General features: G+C 34.2%; 1 protein-coding gene across 14 annotated transcripts in view; it reads left to right on the forward strand.

Annotated features, from left to right (window-relative positions):
- Positions 1-25,235, forward strand: part of MIA2 (MIA SH3 domain ER export factor 2) — a 97,176-nt gene extending 71,941 nt beyond the window's left edge. For 9 of the 14 annotated variants that reach the window (XM_027521216.1, XM_027521215.1, XM_027521223.1 and 6 more), the window contains 8 exons: positions 1,260-1,327; positions 2,543-2,625; positions 4,250-4,378; positions 7,334-7,492; positions 18,505-18,627; positions 22,569-22,627; positions 23,288-23,522; positions 24,622-25,235. In XM_027521216.1, coding sequence (XP_027377017.1) covers positions 1,260-1,327; positions 2,543-2,625; positions 4,250-4,378; positions 7,334-7,492; positions 18,505-18,627; positions 22,569-22,627; positions 23,288-23,522; positions 24,622-24,788 — 1,023 coding nt within the window. In that variant the 3' untranslated portion in view covers positions 24,789-25,235. Of the gene's footprint in view, positions 1-1,259; positions 1,328-2,542; positions 2,626-4,249; positions 4,379-7,333; positions 7,493-18,504; positions 18,628-22,568; positions 22,628-23,287; positions 23,523-24,621 lie in introns of those variants that run through there. The other 5 variants (XM_027521217.1, XM_027521218.1, XM_027521226.1 and 2 more) reach the window with 2 other exon arrangements.
- The last annotated feature ends 381 nt before the right edge of the window (positions 25,236-25,616 follow it).

Genomic DNA, 25,616 nt, shown 5'->3' on the forward strand with positions numbered 1-25,616 from the left:
TTCAAGTGTGAATCATTATCATCAGTCTGTTTTTATATTTCTTTGTTGCAGGTATATCTTTAATATATACTATACTATAATCAGAGTAGAATTTACTTTTGACTTAACTACACATTTTTGTGCCATATGTTTAAGAGTAAATATGTTACATATTAGCAAACATTTAGAAATGATTTTAGCTCTGCATCATTAAAAGTTAAATGAATTGTTATTTTGTTAACAAAAATTGTTACAGTGGTGTTCTTTTTTGTTAGTACCAAAATTGATTATGTAACTTGGAAAAAGATTTACACCTGAAATCTTTTTGGTACTGAGTGCTAACATGTGGTTAAGCTATACTTTTGGTGAATATTTGCCCAGTTAAAGTCAATTCTCAGGTACAGTTCAAAATTATAGACTGAGTCACCTTTTGGTGACTGTCACATTTGCTCTAGTGAACTGCATTAATCTGGCAGGTGTGATGTTCCACACTCTGCTGCTTCTGCTCTGGAGAGTCCACAGAATAACAGGGAAACATGTAGTATAGACAGGGAGGCCTGGCGTGCTGCAATTCATGGGGTCGCAAAGAGTTGGACACGACTGAGCGACTGATCTGATCTGATGTAGTATTCTATGCAGGCTTAATTTTACCCACAGCTGTTTGGGTTTACTGCATATTCTTGGTATAAGCTTTTTTTTTCTTGTAACATATGTATCGGTAGTCTGATTTTTATTAAATGAAAGTGTCTCTAAGTAAATGTAAAAGACTAAGGAATGTATCTCTACAGTGCTGTGTACTTAATAAACATGCAGCATGCTTTGATTATATTCAGCCATTAAAAAAAACAGCCTTTACCAGCATTTTTAGACCTTTGTGGTTTCACAGAATTACAGTGCTTTCTTTCCAGAGATAGTTACTTTGTTCTACTGCCAATGCTTCCAACGCATAATAATAATTCTGAGTCTCCATTCCTAAGCTTGGGTCCTCTTCCATTGCTCTTGTCATGTTATTTGGATATTTACAACACCAAGTAATTCTAATCCTTGACTTTGCATCTAGCTGAAAGCATTTCTTGGCAAGTACATGATTAAACTCCAGCCTTAGGCTCATCTGGTTGTATGAAACTCATTCCTTTTTGATATATTTTTCTAAATTAAGTTTTTTTTACGTTGAGTTTACTGAAATGCATACTTACATACTTAAGTGATTGTATGCAATTTTTGTATATTTGTATGCAATTATTAAGATATTTATGTATGCTTATATTATTTTTCTTAAGTTGGCAGCTCGGACTGCTGAAAGAAACCTCAATGATCTAAGGAAGGAAAATGCTCACAACAGACAAAAGTAAGTATCTTAGTAGGAATACTTTAAAAACTTTGCTTATGACTTTTATTCTTAGTTGTTATTTTATTAAGTAGTTAATATTTTTATAAGGATAAACAAACTTTCAGTGACCCAACATATCTAGTAATAAAGTATACCTTAGTTCTGTTAGAGTTTACTAGATTTTTTGTTTGAAACACTTGTCTTAGAGGTTACTGTAACAGAAAGAAACTTCATAGATTTTTTTGTAAAAAGTATAACTTAAAAAATTTTTGTTTAAACCAGGGTGGGTAGAAGGAGATTATAAGAGATGGAGATAGAAAGGATAAATCTCTTTGACATGGTAATTCGCAGAGTATTAACATCTTTAATGAATAAATGGATAGAATGTTTATTATTTCTTTTTCCGTGGTCTTATTATATTGGATGGCATTGCTTTACGATAACAAAATGAAGGGATAAAAGAGTACAATGTTCAATTGAAGGGAAGAGTAAATGGTTTTCTGTTAAGACTGTAAAAGTCTTCCCATAGTGTTATAATTTCTTGACAGAATGTACTATTAACATTATCCAGTGTTAGTTTTAGTCTCTTGTCTTTTCTACTCAGAAATTAAAGCCATATGATTAAATGTTTTATTTCAGATCTAATGGTATAGAACTAGAAATAAGATTCTTTTAAAATGTCATATTTTTCAGATAAAAAGTTTGGAAAGGGATAAAATAGGATGAATTAATCAGATTCCAATTTTATGTTATGATTGAAATCGTATGGGTAACACTACAATGGAAAGCTTATATGACTCAGAGCTGGGAGCCCTGAGTTTTAACCCTGGTACTTTCATTTTGCATAAATCATTTGAACTCCTAACTTCACTTTCCTTAGTTGTAAAATAATAGGTTTGAACTCATTGACCTTGGAGGGCCCTTCAAGATCTTTCTAAAAGTTGGATTCTGTGATATGATATTCTTTGTAGCCTAGTTTTGAAAAAGATCAAAACAATTTCAAACCTCAACAAAACCACTATCATGAGGCAAAAGGAACCTGTTACCCTAAAATAAATAGTGGAGGATATATAAAGGTATTTCAGTCAGAATAATTTTACAGGACCTGTTTCTATTATGTAGATATTGAGATAATAAAAAGTAGTTTATAATAGTGGCATTTTTCTTGAAATGTGAGTGATTTACTTACTCTCTTAGTTAAGTAACTTAGCAATGTTTGTTCTTTATTTGCAGATTAACCGAAACAGAGTTTAAAATTGAACTTTTAGAAAAAGATCCTTATGCACTTGATGTTCCAAATACAGCATTTGGCAGAGGTAGTTTTTTTTTTTTTAACCCCTCATTAAAAAAATACTTATTTTATTATATTTTGTACATACCGTTTATATTACTGTGAATTAACACTACTCCTTATGAATTTTTTAGATTTTGTAGTTAGGGTTCTAATCTGAGTTTTCTTGTGGTCTCCCAAGTTTCTGAGTTTTGTTCTCTAGCAATAATGTGAATAATGGCTTTCTCAGTGGCATTTTGTAGGATGATGTATGTTTAGTACCTTGAGCTCCTTGGGAAGCAAAGTGCTTGGTACATAGTAAGGTACTCATTGTTTTTTTGTAGAGTGAATGGGTAAAGCTTGCTTAAATGGAATGGCATTGTGACTGTTTATATATTAACCATTCTTTGGAATTTGCTTGAATCTTAAAAATAAGAATTAAAATAGCTGATTTTAAATGATGTAAAATTCATTAAAAATGTGGGAAAACTATATTATCTGAGTTTTGATTGCTTTAATTACCCCCAAAAGAACCAGTTATTTGGAAGATGTATTTAATATTTCTGTCCATTCATTAGTGAGTTAGCATCTTTATGATCTCATACTATTCCAAATAGTTTATTACATTTTTCAAAATAATTTTGGTTGAATTGGAATTAAGCTTCTAGGGTAGTAAAAACAAACCTATCTTGTGTAGGTAGACTCCTCTTTTAATAACTGTTGAAAAGTTATAAAAATCACTTTGAGAGTCCAGTTTCATTAAGTATTTCTACGTTAAGAAATAGCAGATTGTTATGAATTTCAAATAGGAACAAAATCTGGAGTTGAGGGAGTTATACAGAAAGAATTTTTATCTGAATCTAATGCAAAAATGTCTCAGGGTAAATAATGCTTTGATCTTTTGTTGTAACTACATTTGAATATTATATAAGCTACATAATAAAGTTTAGCATGTTTTGAAAAGTATTCTTTTGGGTGGCATTGAAGTTTGTTTGTTTTTTGATAATGTTGATTTTTGATCTTTGGAAGTATAACCATTATTTGAGAATGGTGAAGTTTGTAAAATGATCAGACTTTTGGTCATATGGTTAATAGATAAAGTGGTTTATTTGATGTGTAAAACCGAGTTTTCACTGGTGATAAATCAGAAGTAATTTCTGATGCTTCAGAGTATTTTGTGTTTTTTCTTTTCAGCTTTTGAAAATCTGAACTTTACTTGGGTAATTCACAGCCCAATACATGCCCTATCTGGCCCTGATTTAAACAGAGCCCTTCTATTGGTACGACCCTCACCAGCTGAAATATCTGGAAGCATACTGCCATTCACAACAAAACAAAACCAAACAAACTTCATGCCTCTCAAATGCTCTTATAACTAAAGTATGGTGTCCTTTACTTATTAGTGTATGATCATTCAAGTGTATTAGTTACCAAAAGAGTAATGTTTTTATTGACTGAAGTGTCTATTTGGTAGATAGACTTAAACACATGGTTCTATATATAGCTCTATCCCATATTAGCTAAACCCAAGGCACGTTTAGTATGTAGGACAGAGATTAAATTTAAATTGGCAATAGAATGACCCGATGGTAATTGCTGAGATAGGATTCTAATCTATAGTGTAGTTAATTGAAACTATGAATTTAAATATGCTGTTTTAATTATTCCAGAGCATTCCCCATATGGTCCCTCACCATTGGGTCGACCTTCACCTGAAATGAGAGCTTTTCTCTCCCCTCCAACTTTGTTGGAGGGTCCACTCAGACTCTCACCTTTGCTTCCAGGGGGAGGAGGAAGAGGTATATTGTTTAAACATCTTTATTACTCTAGATTTCTTCCTTACTTTATATTTTCATCTCAACTTATCTTTAAAATGATCTTTAAAGTAGACCTTTGAAAAATACAGGCATTCCTTGCACTTACTCTAGGTTAATTTTTGTTTGGAAAAGGAACTCTGTGACATCTAATTTGAATATATTTTTCCCTTAGAAACCTATTTCTAATGGATTACATTTTGGTCAGGGACTTGATATATCATCTTTTAAAATCTTTTTAAAAACTGTATCTTTTGCTACATAATATATAACTTTATAAAAGTATGTATGAAATACAGTAACAGTATAACCTAGCATAAAATTGTATTTTAATTAAGCATTATTGGAATACAGACTTAAAAAAAAATCTTTTTTTTACTTTATTATCATGATCTTTTTATTGTAGAAAATCAGAAAGTGAAAGAGCTATTTTTTTTTTTTTTTTTAAGAAACAAGGAATTCAGAAGTGCTCTCCTGTAGGCATAGTTTTGTTGGGAACCTTAAAAGAGCCCTAACTCATTTGTTAATACTTTGAGAAACTGACCCAAGATTGTGTGCTTTGTTACCCCCTTATGTGTTTTTGAGAATTTCCAGAGCCATTCAAGCACAAGCATTAGCTATTGATCTTTCTGCAGTGACCTCGTCAGCACTGATGTTACCTGTATACCTCTTTTGATCTGGAGTTTTCCTCTTTTGGTCTCAACTATATTTTGTTTGTCAAGTTACTTTAAAACTTTCCCTTGCGTTGTGGCAAAATTGAAACATATTTTTTCCAAAATCAAGAGCTTTGGGTTTTTAGCCCTGGATTTGTGTTTATATCATGTCATATTACGCATGAACATAAGTGTTCTCAAAGCCAGTCACATGAATACTACCCTTACTATCTTTGATGCTTTCTGATAACTTCTATTCAGTTCTATTCCATTTCATTAAGAAAGAATACTACTTAAGATTAACTTCATACACCACAATGGGTTGCAGCCAACAGTCTGAAAAACAATGGCCCTATAAGTAAGGATATAAACTAGCTAAATTGCCAATGTGAATCACTAGAAGTTGAATGACATAAGTCAAGGATTGCTTGTAGTTAATTGAATATTTGAAATAACAGTAAAAAATTACCTTTGATTTCTCCTCTCCTATTTAAATTACTTTCCTTTCTTTTTAAATAACTTTCAAGATACAATGTGATTAGATCATTTGCAAGGGTGTTTTACTGTTTGTTAGAAAAGCTACAGAAGTTTTAGGTAAGTTATCAGCCGGTCTTAAAAGAGTTGCTTTGAACTGAACGTTTCTATGACCCACAAAAGAAGAATGACCTTTCTTTTCCTTCCTCTTATCTTTTTTTTTTTTTGAAAGTTTGGATGAGATACATGTTTGAGTAAGGTTGAGAGTAAGGAAAATAATGTCTTTTTAGAGTAAATTGTATGTAACTTGTGGACTGAATGAAAAACCTTGACCTTTAGCCTATTCATGTTGGCAGTCTTTCACCTAATAGTCACTTGGCCTGTACTTTTTCTTCTGGAAGTAAGCAGTCAGGAGAAAGGCTTTGAATGTCTCTTTTAAAGATCCGTTTTTCACTCTAGACAACTGCAGCCTAGTTGACTCTTGCACATTTTTCACCGATTTAATTTTCTGCTTTCCCAACCTTTCTTTCCTTCTGATGAACTGATTAGAAGGATGAACAAACTAGAAGGAATGAGGAAAAGTTGACCTTCTGACATAAAAGTCAGTTGGCTTCCTGCCAACAAGAGTAGATAGAACAATTTTAAAAATTACTAAAATTAAAAAAAAAAAGAATGCTTATACTGATTGGTACAAGTTACCATGAAAAGGTCATATTACTTTTATCTCTTAGAGGAAGTACTGAAATGTGGGGAGCATTTTAGAATGATTTCTATTAAAATAATTTTTTTTTAAAGTTCTTTGAAAAGTTAAATAAGTTTTTGTTTTCTGGGCAATATAGTTTTGAGGAGACCTCATTCCCCCTTCAATGGCAGATAAAATATTAATTAATTAATTTTGTTATTTAATATTAAAACTTTTTATATTTGTGTTTTTCACTTTAATTGAATATGGGTTATTAGTTGAGGAACCATTCTTTCTGTGGTCATAGGAAGGGAACTTTGGAATGATTCCCTTTCTTTATAAATGTCAGCGTGTCAGATTTTCTTATCCAAATGAGTTTACCTTGTTCAGAGTGTTTATTTCAACAGTGCTGCTGCTTTTGAAACTCTTTATTTTAGACTTGCTTTCAGAGTTGTGAGCTCTCTTTGGAGGTGAACTTGATATTTAAAAATTGCTAGAAGCCACTTAAAGCCAAATTTATGTGACATATATAAATTTTGTAATCAGACTGGTTAAAATCATTTCTGAGGCAGAAGTCATGAAGAGTCATGCCTCTACTTACTACAACAGTAAGATGCAATTTCTTGAGTGGCTCTTAAGTTAATATGAGTACATTTCTAAAAGATACGTTAAGTAGTTGCAGAATTATTAAAATAGGTATATAGCCTCTAAGATGACTGTTTTAAAGGCCTCATACCCTTTGACTATTGGCATATTAGTTTAATTAACAAAAATCTCATAATTATTACATCTGATATAGAAATCCTTTACTTTGCTATTTACTTTCTACTTTTATTTTTCAGACTTAGTATTTATAATTTCCAGTTTAACCACTGACTTTATATGTAAATAATGATAGTAATAACATTTAAGAATGAGTTTTATAGGCAAGTATTTATGTATATGACAAAATATTTCCTTTTGTTTTAGAAATGGCTTTGGTAGGGATAGAGTTATAGTCTAATGTGTCTTAGGAAAACTTGGTTGGAATCTGATTGTTCTGCCTTTCAAAAAAAGGCCTGGATTTTATTTGATGAGAGATCTTATAATACTTTTTTAGATAAAACAGTTGTACCTTTCTTCTTTAATTAGGCTCAAGAGGCCCAGGGAATCCTCTGGACCATCCGATTACCAATGAAAGAGGAGAATCAAATTCTGATAGGTTAACTGATCCTCACAGAGCATCGTCTGACACTGGTTCCCTTTCACCTCCCTGGGAACAAGATCGTAGGATGATGATTCCTCCATCAGGTATGGAATGAGTATAGTTAGTGTGTATATTTGAAAGGCAGCCAGTATGTGCACCATACAGGAATGAAAGATTAGAGAAGTACACGTGTGCCCTGTCTTAAGAACCATGATACATATTAGAAAACAGTAGTAACACAAATTTCCAAAGAGAATAATTAGGGATAATTATTCACATTATAGAAAACTGTCTTCCCTCCACCCCCACCATGCAGTGTCTTTATAGTTTTTGTTGCTCATAGAAGTGATGCATGTTTATGTTAGAAAATTCGAACAATGGAGAAATGTATAATTAGGAAAGTGAAAAAAATCCCCCTTGTCATCTTAAGCATGCCCTCCCAGAATGTAGTTTTATATCTTTTAGGGAGTTCTTTTTTGATATGTTTTCATAAACATAGGTATACCCATTCCTTCATCACTTCTATGCAGTTATACTATTCACCTTCTTCTAATTGTCTTTTTACCCTTGAACAATATATCTTACATTAATTGTCAAGATAAATATATTTACCGGAAGACTCACAGTAGAATATTCTGAAGTAAGGCAATAACTGTTATTCCCTTATAGCCTCTATTTGCCCAAGGAATGTTATTAAAATTATTCAGTTTGCTAAACTTTTATTTATGCACAGTGTTTCAGGGACAGACACTGTTATGTAGAGTGAGCTATGCCTGCTTTGCATAAATTAGTTACATTTTAAAAAATATACTAGTTCAGATTGCTTCCTGAGGAGTTGGAGAAGGAAGAATATTGTGGTTAAAAAAACCTTTAATTCCAAGAGTTAGCCTTTGCTTTGTTAGTGTGTGTATATCGTATGAAGTGGTAATTTCTTTGGTTTGAGGTTACTTTCTTCTGTTTGATATCATTAGAGTATCAGCTTCATAAAAACAGAGATTTGTATCACTTTAGTTCACTGCTGTATCTCCAGAACCTAGAACCATGCCAAGCCTGTAGTATTTGCCCAGTAAACATTTGTTGAATGAATGAATACCCAAATAATTCTAAGAAAGCTGAATAGTTTTCTTACTGTTTTTATATTTAGAAATATATATGCTGTGACTTTCAGACTTAAGAATCTGTTAATAAGTGGCATAGAAATCCTCCTTTCAAGGATTTTTTTCTTGAGTAGCATTCATTTTAAACTTTAGATGTGATAAAAATAAAGATGAATAATTTACAGCCCCTTTCTTAAGGAGTTTGATTTCAAGCTTTTGGTGTATATTGTATTTCTGTGTGTGTGTGTGTGTATATATATACACACACACACACACACACATATATATATATTTAAAATTTTTTCTTTGGGAGCATTAGGTCTTAGCGGGATCTTTCTTTGTGGCTCACGGACTCTCTAGTTGTGGTGCATGGGCTCAGTTGCTCCAAGGCATGTGGGATCTTGGTTCCCTGATCAGGGATCAAACTCGTGTCCCCTGAATTGCAAGGTGGATTCTTAACCACTGAACCACCAGGGAAATCTCATATTTTTGTAAAGAATGGTCCTTTTGAGAATTTACAAGCTGTCAGTACCAGGAGCCCCTGTCACATGCTCTGCCTCTCCCCCCAAGTATTATCTAGGGTAGTGATGCTCAAACTTGGCTTATCATCAGAAATAATCTAGGGGACTTAAAAAAATGCAAATACCTGGGTTTCACCGCTTTCCCCCGCCCTTGTTTTTCTGTAAATTTCATTGAATTATAGTTGCTTTACGATGTTGTCATTACACCTTCTGAACATGATCTCTGCAGGTAAGATCTGTATTTCCCAAAAAAACCTCTCTAGGAGGTTCTGAGGAATAGCTAAATTTAAAAACCACTAATTTATCCAGTGCCCTTACTAAATAGAGAAGGGAACTAAGTCCCAGAAGAGGGATTTTCCCTGACAGTCTTAGTTAGAACAGTTAGCTAGGTGAGGAGCTGAGGCTGGAACTCAAACAATAGTGACCATTATTTATAAAATTGGAACATACTTGACATGTTACCAATTGCCTGAAACTTATAATTTTTCAGACCTTTTGATGTTGTCCTATAGATCTCTGTCTCCTCATTTTATTGCCAAATTTTTTTCCTTTCTTTTTTTGGTTGAATAATTTCTGTTGATCGTTCTTCAAGTATACTGGATCTTTCCAGTGTTACTTTCATTCTGCTGTTAAGCCCATCTGGTACATTTGGGGCTTTCCTGGTGGCTTAGCGGTAAAGAATCTGCCTGCCAATACAGGATACATGGATTTGATCCTTGGGTCGGGAAGATCCCCTGGAGAAGGAAGTGGCAACCCACTTGAGCATTCTTGCTTGGGAAATCCCGTGGTCCAAGGGGCCTGGCAGGCTACAGTCCACAGGATCACAAAGAGTTGGACATGATTGAGCAACTAAACAACCCCATGCACTGTAGCCTCTGTCCAGAATTCTGCAGGTAAAAAAGTATTTGGATTGGCAATTAAGAAATTTGATTTCTAATCTTCACTCTTTAATCTTTTTATGTGATTTTTTGAAATTTGTTTTATCTCTTTGGACCTCAGTCCTTTTATACAATGAGAGAGATGAACTGAGTGATCTGTGTAACCTGTTTATCTGAGTAAGAGAACATTTAGTTCAGTATTAATGGTTGATGTTGAGATGTTCAAGATAATGTTCAATCTAGTTGATAGACCAAATAATATAATATACAATGTTAGTAAAACCAAAGATTATTTACAGCATTCTTTTCTAAATCCAATTGTGAACACACCTTTTTCATTTTAAAAACTTAATTGAGGGACTTCCTGTTCTAGGTCAAGCTACCTTTTAAACAAACTGGTAAATATTGACAGCAGTAAACAGTGGTAAGTTATGTAATACCTAGAGCAACCACTAAAAAGTCTTCTTAAAGAGATATACTGAGGAATGCTTTGGATCAGATAAATTGTCATTGGAACAGACCTGCTTTTCAAGCCCCAAGGAAACATTTCTCAAGATAGATCATATCCTGGGTCATGAAACAATGTTTAACAAACCTAAAAGAATTGAAATCGTATCCTGTGTTCTCTATGGTGGAATCAAACTAGATTGAATTATTGATACATGCAACAATTTGAATAGATCTCAGATGGTTAAGAATCTTCATGCAACGCAGGAGAGCCAGGTTGGATCCCTGGCATGGGAAGCTCCTCTATAGAAGGGAATGGCTACCCACTCCAGTATTCTTGCCTGGAGAGCTCCATGAACAGAGGAGCCTGGCGGGCTACAGTCCATGGGGTCTCAAAGAGACAGACACAACTGAGTGACTAACATAAAGCCATAATATTGACTGAGAAAAATATCTCAGAAAGTCAGATAATATATGATTTCATGTATATAACATCCTTGAAATGACAAAATTATAGAACTAGAAAACAGATTAGTGGATGCCTTGAGTTAGGGATGGTAGAGGGAGGAGAGTGGATGTGATTAAAGGGAAGCCTGAGAGAGATCCTTTTGGTAATGGAATAGTTCTGTATCTTGAGTGTGGTGGTGGTTTCATAAATCTATTCATGATAAAATCTATCCATGGCAAGAACTATACATGTTAGTTAGTAATAATGTTAGTTTGCTGTTATTACATTGAACTATAGTTATGAAAAATGTAAACATTTGGGGAAACTGGGTAAAGGGTATGCAGGAACTTTCTGCATTATTTTTGCAGGTCTCTGGGAATCTTTATTTTAAAGTCAACAGTTAAAAAAACCTTCTTATCTGGATACAGAGCATATAAAGTGCAAGTATTTTTATGCATATAACCTGATGATTGTTTCAAAATTTGAGCACACCTGTAAGCCAGCATTCAGGTTAAGAAACCGTTTTCAGTTTATTTTTATTCATCTTATGAATTTAGATAGAAATATCACATCATAAGTAATCAGAATTAAAATTTTAACAAGAAGATGTCCTGTAATTAACAAACCCATTATAAATTCTTAATAAATATTTAACTGCAACATGAATTTCATCAGTGTTACTTACCTTGCTCAGTGTTTCATTCTGTAAGAAGTTGAACTTTATTCTGTGAGGATCTCATCCTTGAAGTTCAGGAGTAGAAAAGCAAAAACATCAAAATGCTTTTTGAAGCCTCTGAATCACAACAGCTAACATTGATTGACAAAGCAAGTCACGTGGCAGAATTTGGAATCATTGGGCAGGATAGGTATTCTACCTCTTAAGGACAAGGATACGAGGAAAGGTAAATAATTAAGGTCATGAATAGAATCTAGCCAGAATGATTATATTAATACTATTGTGATGCATTTTCACATATTATATAACTGGCTTTTAAAAATATATGTAAGTAATATAATTTTAAAATTACTTTTTGGAAGAAAGGAATATATGGTTTTTCTGTTAAGTTCTTCCTAATTGCCTTGTTTTCTTTATAGTTGCTCTTATTTACAAAGCTGTGCATAGTAAGCAATCTTGACTAATGGTTGAACAAGTTTTTAGAAAGTCTTTAAATATGATCTAACTCCCACGTGTGCATGCTGAGTCACTCAGTCATGTCCGATTATTTGCAGTGCCGTGGACTGTAACCCACCAGGATGCTCTGTCCATGGAATTTTCTAGGCGAGAATACTGGAGTGGGTTGCCATTTCCTACTCCAGTGGATTTTCCCAACCTAGGGATTGAACCCATATCGTCTGCATCTCCTGCTCCCACATTTAGTAGTTATTAATACATTTTGAGAGACATGCTTATTAAAATGTTCTTATGCTTTTTGTAAACTGTAATTAGTATCTGTATGTTTCTACGGTACTAGTAACATAATTCAAATAAGAAATGCTAAAATTTAAATGATAGCTTTTTGACTGTCAGAGTATGAATCTGCAGGATTCTTGGCTTTTAGTCTTTTAACTGATTCTTGAGAATTATATCTATAAGTAATTTATAGTACAGGTATTAATCACAGTAACGATTCATCATATGTACATGGTTATATTCATGAATCTAACAAGAAGGATAGTAATTGTGTCTAAGTTCATGTAAATATTTTGGTAAAATTTTAAGTTAAGAAAATAAAACCACAGATACTTTAATGAAGCAAAGTTTCAGTTTTTATCATTTTTTTTTTCACCCTTTGGTATTCTTCATCTCTCAGTGCCCCTCTTGATTTTTCAGTGCTCCACCTTTAGTGTCCTTTTATTCCTCTATGTTGCCTCACAATTTCTTTTTCCAGGAATAGAGAAGTAGCAGAGAAGAATAAGAATCTTAATTCTCAGCAGATCTTGTGCTACTCGAGAGATATGCATTAACAGTGAATTACATGATTTTTCCTCCGTGTACTTTTTTGAGCTTTAGCAAAGAGCAGGGAATATGTATGTATGTATGTATTCCATTTTGTATTTTGGTCAGTGCTTATCTTTAACTGATTTAGATAATATATTTTATGTAAGGGGTAGCAAAGAGACTTAGCTGCTATTTCTTGGTGGTTTTATCATGAATTAAGTGTGGCCTTCAGCATTGCATGTTTAAAAAACTTGCTTTTTATCTCTCTTTTTTTAAAGAGCTAAACAGAAGACATATACAGCCAACTTGAAGAGGACAGTTCTAAATTTTACCTTAAGAGAGAAAAGCAGGCTAAACAGATCAAAACAGTTAGGAGAGCTTTATCAGAACAGTTTGGAGAACACAGGCATAGATTTTTACATTACTGGCTCTGATCTATAGATGTTTGTGTAGACCTTTGCCCTGCATTGCAAATATTCTTTCAGATAAGATGCATTTGATAGAATTATAGTTTGTCTTAAGTTAGGTTCACTTTGATTTTCCTGTTGAGATTTTGGAGTTTTCATAAGCTGAAAAAGTGTATTAAAATCCTAGTGATGCTTTTCTACTCTTAGAGGATGAGATTTACTTTAAAGTTATTTCCAAATTCCAAATTTTGAGGCTGTCACTTTTTTGGGAGTATGTATTTCTTGTGGCACTTCAACTTTCTTGTGTAATGATCCTTTTTAAATTCTAATGATTAGCATTTGGTTGCTAATTTACTGCTATATGTAGTTATATAAACTTGAAAAATCCATGTTTAATTTTGCAGTCTTCCTGAACAGAGTCGATTGAGGAAGATTAAGATGTGGGGACAAATGTAAACAATTTTTGAAAAAATTTGCTTTTAATAAAAATGAGAGATGAGGTGGTAATTGGATGGAGCAATGTTTTTATTTTTAAAGATAGAAAACATTACAACATGTTTATTTGCTGATGGGAATAATCTAAGATCAGAAGAGAAATTGATGATGTATGGGAGAGGGTATAAAAGTACACAAAAAGAGTGGGATCCAGAGGGTAATTAAGAAATTAGATAGTGTTTGAATAACTTTGTAAAAGGAAGGAAGGCGGAGCAGCTGGGCACAAACGTAGAGGCTGGGTGAGGTAAGTGAGTGTGTTTAGTTGCATCAAGTTCCTTGATGTGTAAGATCATTAACTTGGGATAGGAGAGAAAGGGAAGGGATTGTCAGAGATTTGGAGGGAGAAAAAGGTACACAGTAGCCATTTAGGAGAGTGAAAGAGTTTATATGTTAGTGAAATGTGGTATGATTACACGGCAATGTTGAGTATCCAGTTGAAGTTTATGATCATAGATTTGAAAGAGACCAGTCAATACTATAGGCTTCCCAGGTGGCGCTAGTGGTAAAGAATCTGCCTGCCAACGCAGGAGATTCAAGGGACATGAGTTCGACCCCTTTGTTAGGAAGATGCCCTGGAGGAAGAAATGGCAACTCATTCCAGTATTCTTGCCTGGAAAATCCAATGGACAGAGGAACCTGGGCTACAGTCCATGCAGTCGCATAGAGTTGTATGCGACTAAGCATATATAGTTTGTAATTGTAAAAAAATTAATTTATCATTACATCTACTTTGGGATGCTTACTTTGTGCCATATGTTAAGAGCTTTATATTAATCATTCTAACACTCTTAAATTTATTATTCCTATTTTACAGGTGAAGAAAAAAAAACAAAAAGTTAAAAAATAGCATAATCCTATCACCTACCAGAATTTGCATATTAATATTTGTTTCATATATATATACATATGTGTGTGTGTGTGTATATGTAGCTGTGTGTCAGAGAAAGAGAATGGGTAAATAAAACAAATATAAACTCTATGAGTTGAAGTCTGTTCTGTTTCCTTCACAGCAGGTGGATTCTTTACCCTCTGAGCCACCAGGGAAACTCTTCTGTTTCCTTTCCCAAGGTCAACCTTCTTTCCCAGAGGCAATTACTCATCAGTTTAATGTTTGTAAACTTGTAGTCTATATATGATTTTTTTAAAATTTCTATTTTATCAAGTTTTTGTCAGCATATGTTCCTGATTTCTTTCCATTTTAATAAAAAAATTATTAAATTGCTGTATTTAAGTATATAAATATACCACAATATATTTATCCAGTCTTATCCATTTTCCTCTGATGAACATTCAGGGTGTTTTCAGTGTTTCACCATTACTAACAGTGCTGAAGTTAACACTTGATTTTTGCACGTATGTTCTTGAGAGATGAGCCCAGGTTATGGAATTGCTGGAAAGTAAGATACACATAGTTTCAGTTTTAATAGATGTTGCCCTTGGTCTTCAAGAGTGGTTATGTTTGAAGTATTTGAGAGTAGCTGTTTTTTCAATACCTGATGTAAAACTTTTAAAAAGTATTTCCAGTCATATGAGTTAAATTTTTTCTCATTTTTCTTTGATTGATTTTTTTACAGTTCCTTCATTATTAGTGAGCTTGAGCCTCTTTTTATGTTTATTGGTTATTTGTATTTACTTCTGTAGATTGCCTGATCCATTTCTCTTTTGCTTGATAGGAATTCTTAGTATCCTTTGGATGCTAATCTTCTTTTATAAATATTTTCTTGGTTTATTGTTATGTAGGTTATTGTTATATATCAAAAACCAAAAGTTTTCTATTTTTTTTAAGGGAAGTTAATCCATTTTTATTTTTACTGAATTTTTTTTTCTTTAGAACCTGTCAATATCAAAAAGATACTGTTTTCTTCTAAAAATGTAAAATTTTGATTTTTTAGGTCTTTAATATGGGTTTTATTTTGGTTTTAGTGTTTAGTTGAAGAGTTTTTTCCCCCCATGGGTAGACAGTTGTTTTAATACTGTATATTTATCAATTTGAAATATTACTTTTATCTTAAATGTCCATATTTGCATATGTATGTTTCTTAGACATTTTCTCTGTACCATTGGCCTCTTTATTCCAGAGCCATAATCTATCCATATTAATGGTTTTATCAGCTACTTTCTGGAAGTTTTACTTTCCATTAATTCTTTAATCATTAAATTAAATTATTTCTTCACATTCTGAGTAAAGATGCTTATTGTACTTGATTAGTGAACAGTACTGAAATTAAAAAATGCAAATCCTTTATCCATCTGTATAATTCTCTTCTCAACCACATTAATGTTCTTGTTATGTGATAGACCCCCAGTTATTAAAGCTACTGAAGGAACTATTATAAGCTGAGATTTATTTTGGAATGAAAAGAGATGAATAACATTTTTGTTTAAACTAGACATTGTGAATTTTATTGTAATCTTTATTTTATGAAATTGCTTCATGGTGCTCTGTATGGTTCTTCCTCCTTTTTTATTTGTTTTTTTTTTCCCCTGATTCTTTTCCTTCTCCCATTCTTCCTTTTTAATCATCTCTTCTCTGAGAAGGCTGGTAGAAAACAAAGGTAGGCAGTCAAAAGAGAAAGGAACCCTTCATGTACTTATTTGTATTTTAGTCTTTCATTGGTCATATGCTTTCCATGTAGTTTTAATACATTAAGTATATGTGTCTGTTTATGTATGTACATATACATGTATATGTATATTTGAATTTGACTAGAATATCATTCTAATCAATACCAAATATCAATATCACTCGTTTGTCCTTTCTTATTTTTCTTTCGGGGCAAGCTTTACTTCCTCTGTGGCACCGTTTCGGACTCCTCCAGTCAGAATTAGATAGACCATCTCTCATATTATTTGTATGCCCTTTTATTTAAGACATGATTTGTTTTTGTTTCATCATCATAAGGACACAGATTGTATTAAAACCAACTTTGTATCACTAATGCCTGGCACATAATAAGAGCTGGTAGATTTAAGAGTGGATTATTTTCCTAGAGGAGGGCAGTGTGTAACATATGGTCAGTAAAACAGAATACTTACAGCAAAATCTTGTATTTCTCAGGTTACTGATATTGTGGGGATGTATTTTAGAAGCAAAATAGTGATATGGTATCTTGAGACCTGATTTTAAGGAAGAGTTGGAAAGTCTGCCATTTAGTTAATTCTGTGTTTAAAGTAGGGAAAAGGCAGTTTAGACCTCAGTGGTTGGTATTGGCCCTTTCTCCCATGGGGCTAATTCAGATGGTTACCACAACTCTGAAAGGGAGGAAATGGGCCTTCAAGACTCTGAATCTTTCTTTCCTAAGTCACATCCCTTGACCCTTGCTGCTGCTGCTGCTGCTAAGTCACTTCAGTCATGTCCAACTCTGCGACCGCATAGACGGCAGCCCACCAGGCTCCTCTGTCTCTGGGATTCTCCAGGCAAGAATACTGGAGTGGGTTGCTATTTCCTTCTACAATGCATGCATGCATGCTAAGTCGATTCAGTTGTGTCCGACTCTGTGCGACCCCATGGACAGCCACCCACCAGCCTCCTCTATCCACAGGATTCTCTAGGCAAGAATACTGGAGTGGGTTGCCATTTCCTTCTCCACTTGACCCTTGAGAACTCATTAAATATAATTTTCTTCATTGACTCCAGTTGATGTCAGATGGTATCCTTGGCTTTTTGTCTGTAAGGTCCCAAGGGACTGAATCATATAACAAGTATGTATGGAGTTCACATTATATTCACCTAGGACAGTCATGGAAGGTAGTATGAGACCATATCTATTAGGATGGGAGAGAGTGAAACAGGGTAAAAAAAACGTTATCCCCTTTGTCCTCTGCCATATTTTTTTAAATAGTATTATTACTTACTAACTTTTGCCAGAATCTGGTTACTTAAGGAAACTTCTGGCCCTTCCCTCCCACTGTAGCAGTGTCTTTAAGAACTTCCACCCCTAATTATTCAGATAGAGGAAGACAAATACTGCAGGACGTCACTTATGCGTGGGCATCTGAAAATGTAGAACATGTAGAAAGAGAGTGGACCAGTGGCTCCCAGGGGTTGGGGATGGAGAAATGGGCAGATGCTGGTCGTGTTCTCTACCATATTTTTGAAGATTGGCAAAAGCATCCTTAATCAAAGTCTACCGTCACCTAACAGAGATGAGATAGACTACCTATATTTTTTCAAGAATGAGGAGTTACACAAGGACCCATGAATTATTACCATTTTGTCATCATAAATGACAAAGGAGGCTGACTGTAGAAGCACTTGAGTCAGAGTCTGTGCCTAAATTTGTGCCCACCCAAATGTCCTTAATCTGAGCATTGTGAACCTTCCATTCATCTGTTGAGTCAGAGATCTTTCCCTTTAGTTTTGGAGGGATGCTAAATTCTAAAACGTTGAAGTTACTGAAAATTTGATTACTTGACGAGCTCACTGATACTGTTTCTGCTCTGGTGACCATTTCTTTTATCGTTATCAGTTCCGCTAGTTCTTACTGTGTTTACAGCATATTCATCTTTTCTTTGTTTACTAGTAGGTAGCTCCTTGAAGCCTTTTTTGATTTATTGATGTATCCACTTCCTTCCACTATTATTAAAATTAAAGTTAAGTCTATCTATAAATATAGATATGTAACTAAATTCTGTTCATATATTCTGATGTACATGTAGTAATGGAAACTTTCAAACTCCAAGGTGTCATCATATTTGTGTTTACTAAAAAGCAAAATTATTGCTTTAAGTGAAGTGTGTAGTTTTCCTAAAATTGTTTACTATCGTCTACCAAGAATATGTGTCAAAGTCTTTTAGAGAGAAAAATCCTACGTTCAATGTATTAAATTTAAGGAAACTTGATTTTTATCTTTAATGAAGCTATTTTACAAACATGTGTTTTAGGCCAGCCATATCCTGATCCAGTTCTTCTTCCACAAAGGCAAGACAGATTTTATTCTAATTCCGGTAGACTTTCTGGACCAGCAGAACTCAGAAGTTTTAATATGCCATCTTTGGATAAAACAGGTAAGAAATATTCTGTGTGTATATGTGTTTTTTAGTAATGAAGGCATACTAAAGAACTGGAAGCTGCATAAAGGACTAATATAATTGTGATTTCTGCTTAGCTCTTAAGGTCACAGTTTCTTTCCTGAGAACTTCCTGGTTTTGTTTCTTGCTGTTTTGTACACATCCATGGCATCTGAACATGTGTTGGTGGTTGGTTTGAGCACTATTGCAATGACTTTATTCTGTGTACCGATGGTGGTAAATTTTACTGTGTTCCATGATTAATTTTCTAGTTTTTCCAATCCACTTTACATAAATGCTGTGTAGTTATCAGAGAAATTAGGCTGTGTGAATGATATGTGAAAATCAGAGAAATAATTTGAGTGCATGCTCTGTTGATGGGTTAATCAGTTACCTTGTTTAAATTTTTTATGTTTAGGTAGATTTAACATTTACTGAGCAACCAACGATTTGTCTGGGGCTCATTTTCTTAAACCACCTCATAGCAACCCATTGAAATTGGGAATTACATACACCCAATGTATTTTAGAAGTACATAACAAAAGATGAAAAGTAGAAAATGAAAAATTTATGGGTAAAAGATTTCCTCAGGAAAGGGTATATATTTTAGGAGAGGGAAATTATCCAGTTGGAATATGTATTATTTTGGAAAATCATTCTTCTCTGAATAATAAGCAAAGAAGGAGACCTATGGCCTGGCTTTCTGTTATTATAATTATTTCTGTTTGGTGTTTAAAATTATTTTCCCCCATTAATTCAAGCTTAATGTGAATGAAAGTATGTGTGATTAAACATCTGTTTCTAAACTAATGCTATTTAAAATTTTTCACATTTTTGTTCATTTTTTTTGCAATTGAACAATATTCAATTTAGCAAGTAATTTTTAAGTTCTTTCACTTTAGAAGGTACACTGCATGACATGGTAGACAATATAATTATAGTAAGGTATAGTTTTTAGCTCTAAGGAGCTAATAATTACTAATAGAGGAGAAAGACAGATATATATGCTTGACTGATACTAGTCAGAATGGTAAGTCCCATTAGAGAATATATTATGTTCACAGAAAGTGAAAATGCCCTTATAGTTGAAGGATGAGGGAAAACTCTGTGAAAGAGGTGACATTTGAGCTGCTTTTAGGAAATTTGAAAATTTAGTTAAAAGGTAAAGGTCTGTGCCAGTAATAATGAAGAGTATAAGCAAAAATAAAGAAAAGAGCATGAGTTATTGATGGGTAATGCCTGTAAAACTGAGATATGAATCCCTTGATCTTATGAGGGTTAAATGAGTTAATGTGGGTGGAAGTATTTTGTAAGCTGAAAAATTTCTATATATATGTAATGTTTTGTTATTGATTTATCAGTGTATGGTATTTACATGAAGGAAAGTGGTGTGAAATGGTTGAAATACATTAAGTAACACTAGTGCTCAGTAAACATTTATTGAATGAAATGAATGACCTCATTTCATCTTTACAATAAACCTGTAAAGTAGATACTATTACCCTTATTTTACAGATGAAGAAACCAAGGCTCAAAAAGGTGCTAAAGAGCTCAGGTAGGAAGTGTTAGAGCTAGGATTTGATACCCTGTCTGACTCCAGAGCCATGGTCTTGATCCTTAGGCTTTACTGAAATGAGAGGCTAGTGATCAGTTTAGTGCCTCAGCCCTGCCATTGATGCACTAAATATCTGTAGACTGTTTACCGTTTGACAGGCACCGTGGTAGCTGCTGTGTTTCCGTGGTGAATGGGAGGTCAGCATTCCTTATACCTGTGGTCTGTAGGCAGTTGCACTATATAGTGACAGAAGTAACAAGTGCACAACGTTACAGGAGCTTATAGGCCACGAGCCACGAACCTAGATGACAGGTGGTGATGTTTTGAATGTAGAGTTGTCAAGGAAGTCTTTTTGGAGGAAATGATGGATAAGCTGAGAATTAAAGGAGGAATTAGCTGGGCCAGAATGATGTTTGATAATGTCTGGGAGGAGAGAATAGCATATTTAAAGACACAGGTAGGATTGCCTTGTAAATACGGCTGCAGCATGGAGTGGAAGTCAGAATATTGAAACAAGTAGTGTAGAAGTAAGCAGTGCAATTTTCAAGGCCTTGCAAACCTGTTCAGAAATGTTGGACCTACTTGTGGGATAATGGGAACACGTTAAAGGGTTTTAAATGGAGAATAATCAGATCAGACCTGCATTTTGGAGAAATTATTCTGATTGTGTTATGGGAAATAGATTAGAGGGAGCGGTTGAGATTGGAGAGAGGGTAACTTTTTAGAACACTGTGACAGAAATCTACATGGATGATGGTGGTGACTTAGCTGAGCAGACAGAAAGATGTGAAGAGACACAGAGCTAATATAATTGGAAGGACTTCAGATTGAATGGAATGAGGGAGGAGGGGGGAGTCTTGGCTGATGCGGCTTCTTGGCTAAGGCATGTGGGCCATTCATTGTTGTGAGACAAGGAGCAAGAAGCAGTATAATGTTTGATGGGAAATATTTTAAGTTAACTTTGAACTTAAATTAGCTGCTCCTGTGATACAGCTGCAAGGTTATTCAAGTAGGCACTTCAAGCTCGGAAGTCCTGGGGGAAATATCTAGATCTGACTTAAACTTCTGGAAGTACAGTAGTAGTATACATCAAATTCGAGCTGTAGAATGGGTGAAATTTCTCAAGGAGAGAATGAGAGGAGAGAAGGCTGAGGGTGAAACTCTGAAGAGACCACCCCTGAGGAGTCATGGAGCCCACTGAAAAGACTGAGAAGGAGCAGCTAGAAAGGAGAGGTGGAGAAGGTGCCCTTCCGGAAGGTGAAGGCTGAGAGGATTGAAAGAGGGAGGGAATAGTCAACAATGTGAAAAATTACATTAAATAAGAACTGAAAGTTCTATTTTAATTGAGGGAAAAAAAGACATTTTATCTTGGGCGATACAATTTCAGTGGAACAGTGTATGCTGCACATAGATTGAGTACAATTGAGAGACAAAATGGGAGGAATTCTGAATAATATATATAGAAAAACTTTTTTTTTTTAAAAAGAACAACAACTTTTGACTGTGAAGGGGAGCGATAACTGTAAGGGGGTTCTCTTTTTCTATCTAATTTTAAAATAGTAGTTGGGAGAGACCTGCCCATAGGATAGGTCTAGCAGAAAGGGTGGAGGGAGGAAACAGAATGGAAGATCCCAGTGGAAGCTCGAGGCAGGGGGCTCTGAGTACAGAACCAGGCTCTAAGATTGTCTAGAAGAATCCTAGGCAGGTGAAACATGGCCAATAGGATAAAGACGCTAGTGACTGGCTGTTAGCAGTGGGGTCTCCAAGATCAGCTAATTAGGGAAGGAAATGAAGAAAGGAGGAAATTGAGAGATCAGAGGACTGGAAGCTTCAGTGATACCCAAGGACACGTATAGTGAGAGTAATGAAATGAAAAGGCTGGGAGGGGACATGTAGTTGTGGTCAGAGAGGGTTGTTTACATTTATGTTCTCAGAGCCTGTGCAATTCTTGATGATAAAGCCCAGGAACATTTATTTAGAAACAGTGGCTAATGCAGTTGCTAGTCTATGTTATGTGATGGAAGAATAAGGAAGGAAAGATGAGAGAGAAGGGAGGAAGAAAGGAAAGGAAAGGAAGGCAGGAGGAAAAGGAGATGGGGAGAGGAGAGGAATGCTGTCTCCTGGAAGCTTCCTTAATGAGGCAGCTTGCAGGATTATCTAGGCACGTGTTGGGGAAACCACAAACACATGCCTTTACAGAACTCTGAGTCTGCCGAAAGTTCACGAACTCAAGCTGTCCTTGTGGCTCTAATACAGGATGCTGGTGTCAAGCTGGCTTATGTGCCAACAAGGGGAGTAGGGATATCAATGTCCTTTGTGATCTGAAGCTGTAAGAATGGTGTGATAAACCATGTATTTTTCATGATTTAACTTTTAATTTTAGATGGGCCAGTATCTTCAGAAATGGAATCCAGTAGAAATGAAAGCAAAGATGATCTTGGTGTAAGTATTGAAAGTGGAATTGTATCCATGTATTCAGGATCTTTCTAATCTCTTGGTTTACTAGAATAGTAATTTAGCCAGCATCTGGTTTTTTGATTAAAAGCTGCTGCTTTCTTTTTGACAAATGTACTTCATGCTTTGCATTATAGCTATTTCCTTTCTGGATTGTACCCCATGGTGATAAAGTACAATGTACAGACTCAAAGCTTGATTTAGTTTATATAATTAAACAAGAACTTGAATTACCTCTTGGACTTTCATTTTAAATCCAGCTGGTTTAAAGTATGTTTTTTGTTTACTGTGCTTACAATCTTGGTTTTTGGTCACCTTGAAAATATTAACATAAGCTTTTTTTTTTTTTTTAGTATATGCTTGATAAAAGAATGTATATTTTGGTACTCTTGGGCTAGTCTTATGTTTTATTTTTAACTGGACAATTGCTTTGTTGGTTAAAGCTGTTTTCTGTTAAGTTAATAAAATATTTATGATAGCTAAAATCCATCTGATGTAGAAAACGGAATCTTTCTCTGGAACCTTTTATGGCATCATAGACTGCTTTCTTCCTAGGTGCCTAGATGCCTTCTTTTAAGCCTAAATTTATAAGGAAAGCTATTGCAAACTTTGCTATTGCAGTGACTGCCCTATGTCAATTTGTTGTAGAATTTAAATGTTCCCGATTCATCTCTTCCCATTGAAAATGAAGCAACTGGACCTGGTTTTGTTCCTCCGCCTCGTCCTCCAGTCAGAGTTCCATTGTTTCCAATGGATACAAGGGGTCCTTTCATAAGAAGAGGGCCTCCTTTTCCTCCACCTCCTCCAGGAAGCATGTATGGAGGTCCCCGAGATTATTTTCCACCAAGGGATTTCCCTGGCCCACCACCTCCGCCATTCGCAAGTATGCATTATAAAGCTTTATATATGTCTTATAGAGTAGATCAGAAACATTCATTTTACTTTCTATTCATGAAGTAATACAATGGAGGAAAGTTTTTCTCATCTTCTGTAAGTATAGCATTATTTTTCCAAATTGGAAAGATTGCCAGCCATCAGTAATGAGGTCTCATCAGTAATGAGGCTTCAACTTGATTCATCTTAATAGATGTAGAATTACTTCTGTGTTTCAGAAACCAAGAGAATCATTGGCTTTTTGCAACAGTCTTATGTTAAGACTAAAATTATTTGTATCTTATTAGACAGAAATTGGGTCAATTAGTAAAAATAATTACAGTTTATATTTCTCATTAAAATGACTGGCTGAAGTATTTTAAAAAATCTTTTAAAATCTTTTTTCATAAGTAGCTCCCATGCAGTCCTACTTATTTAAAACCTAGAATGTGTTTATCATCGTTTGGATTAATTGTTGAATTTATTAAAATTCCTCACAGCCTCACATTTGAGAAAAGAAACAATTATTGCTTTTATGACTATCTGTTCCCATTTAGAACTACAGGTTTCAGCAGAATAAATACATGGTTAACAAACACTAGGAAAAAGCCTATTGTTTGCCTGAGAGTCATTCCTTTCCTCATTCCTCCTTTTTAAAGTTTAGAGTGAACTAAAATGAATTTTATTTGAGGAATTTCAAGACAGTTTTTGATATAACTGTAAATATTTTAGGATACTGTCAAATTAGATTTGGGAATTACTGATCTTAATTTTAAGTCTGGTGAAATTTACATTACGTGAAAGCTTTTTTGAGAGTACGTTACTCTATTTTGAAAGAATTCTCCTTTTTAAAAAGTGTTAAGATGTTAGATTTTCATAGGACAAAAATCTGCGGCTAAAATGAATGATATTCCCTTTAATCATGTTTAGTTGAAGAGCATATGTTTTTCTCAGTGTTGTAAAAATTCATTTGTTAAATCAGATAATTAGTCTGGTATCATCTTTTGAAAATAAAGATAGGTACAGGAAGTTATAAGCTAATGTTTTATTGGGGCCATAATGCAGGTGCTGAAAGTTAAAACCTGTCTTTTACCAATCTCTTTGAACAGTGAGAAATGTCTATCCACCAAGAGGTTTTCCTCATTATCTTCCCCCGAGAGCTGGATTTTTTCCCCCACCGCCTCATCCTGAAAGTAGAAGTGAGTTCCCATCAGGGCTGGTTCCACCTTCAAATGAGCCTACTACTGAGCATCCAGAGCCACCGCAAGAACCTTGACCATATTGTTGGTCTCTCTTCAAAAGTAATTTTGACTTCTCTCTCATTTTCAGTTTAAGTAACTGCTGTTACTTAAGTGATTATACTTTTGCTCAAATTGAAGCTTAATGGAATTATAATTCTCAGGATAGTATTTTGTAAATAAAGATGATTTAAATATGAATCCTATGAGTAAATTATTTCCATTTTATTTTGTTCTAGGTGGTATAATTATTTTAATTTAATTCATCCACTATAACATAAACAATAAAGAGAGTTTTATATATGTAATCTTGCAGTTGGGGATATTTTAAACTCCAAAGGCTGTGTGTCTTTATGCCAAGAACTGTATTTACTATGGTTGCAGGCAAATGTGAAAGTAACTTTATGCCTAATTAAATAAATTTTGATTGATTTAAAGACTTGATTGGCATTGATAATAATAAAATCAGCTAGTTTTTTCATAAATATGGCTCCATTAGTTAGTTTTTTTTTACTTCTATCAATGGCTTTGAGGCTAAAAATAATATTTTTTGGGTCTTTCCCATTCAGTTATCTTAACCAAAACTGTGCCCTTTTCTTATACATAGACATGAATGACCCAATGCAAAAAGTTAGTACACTTAAAGATCATATTTTAAAATCAGGATATTGTCTAATGGCAAGTTTTAGAATTTGGATATTCTTAGTTAATTCGCTGATTTCCTGTGCAGCTTTGTTTTTTTCTTGTTTTTCTCTTCACTTGTAAGATATTTACTGTTTTTAGTGGGGAATGCTGGATTTACTCTAAGATAGCTGTACTGAGGCAGTGTGTCATTTTCAGCTTTGGACTGAGTATCTTTCGAACAT

This window comes from Bos indicus x Bos taurus, chromosome 21 (genome assembly GCF_003369695.1).
Source record: "Bos indicus x Bos taurus breed Angus x Brahman F1 hybrid chromosome 21, Bos_hybrid_MaternalHap_v2.0, whole genome shotgun sequence".
Lineage (NCBI taxonomy): Eukaryota > Metazoa > Chordata > Mammalia > Artiodactyla > Bovidae > Bos > Bos indicus x Bos taurus.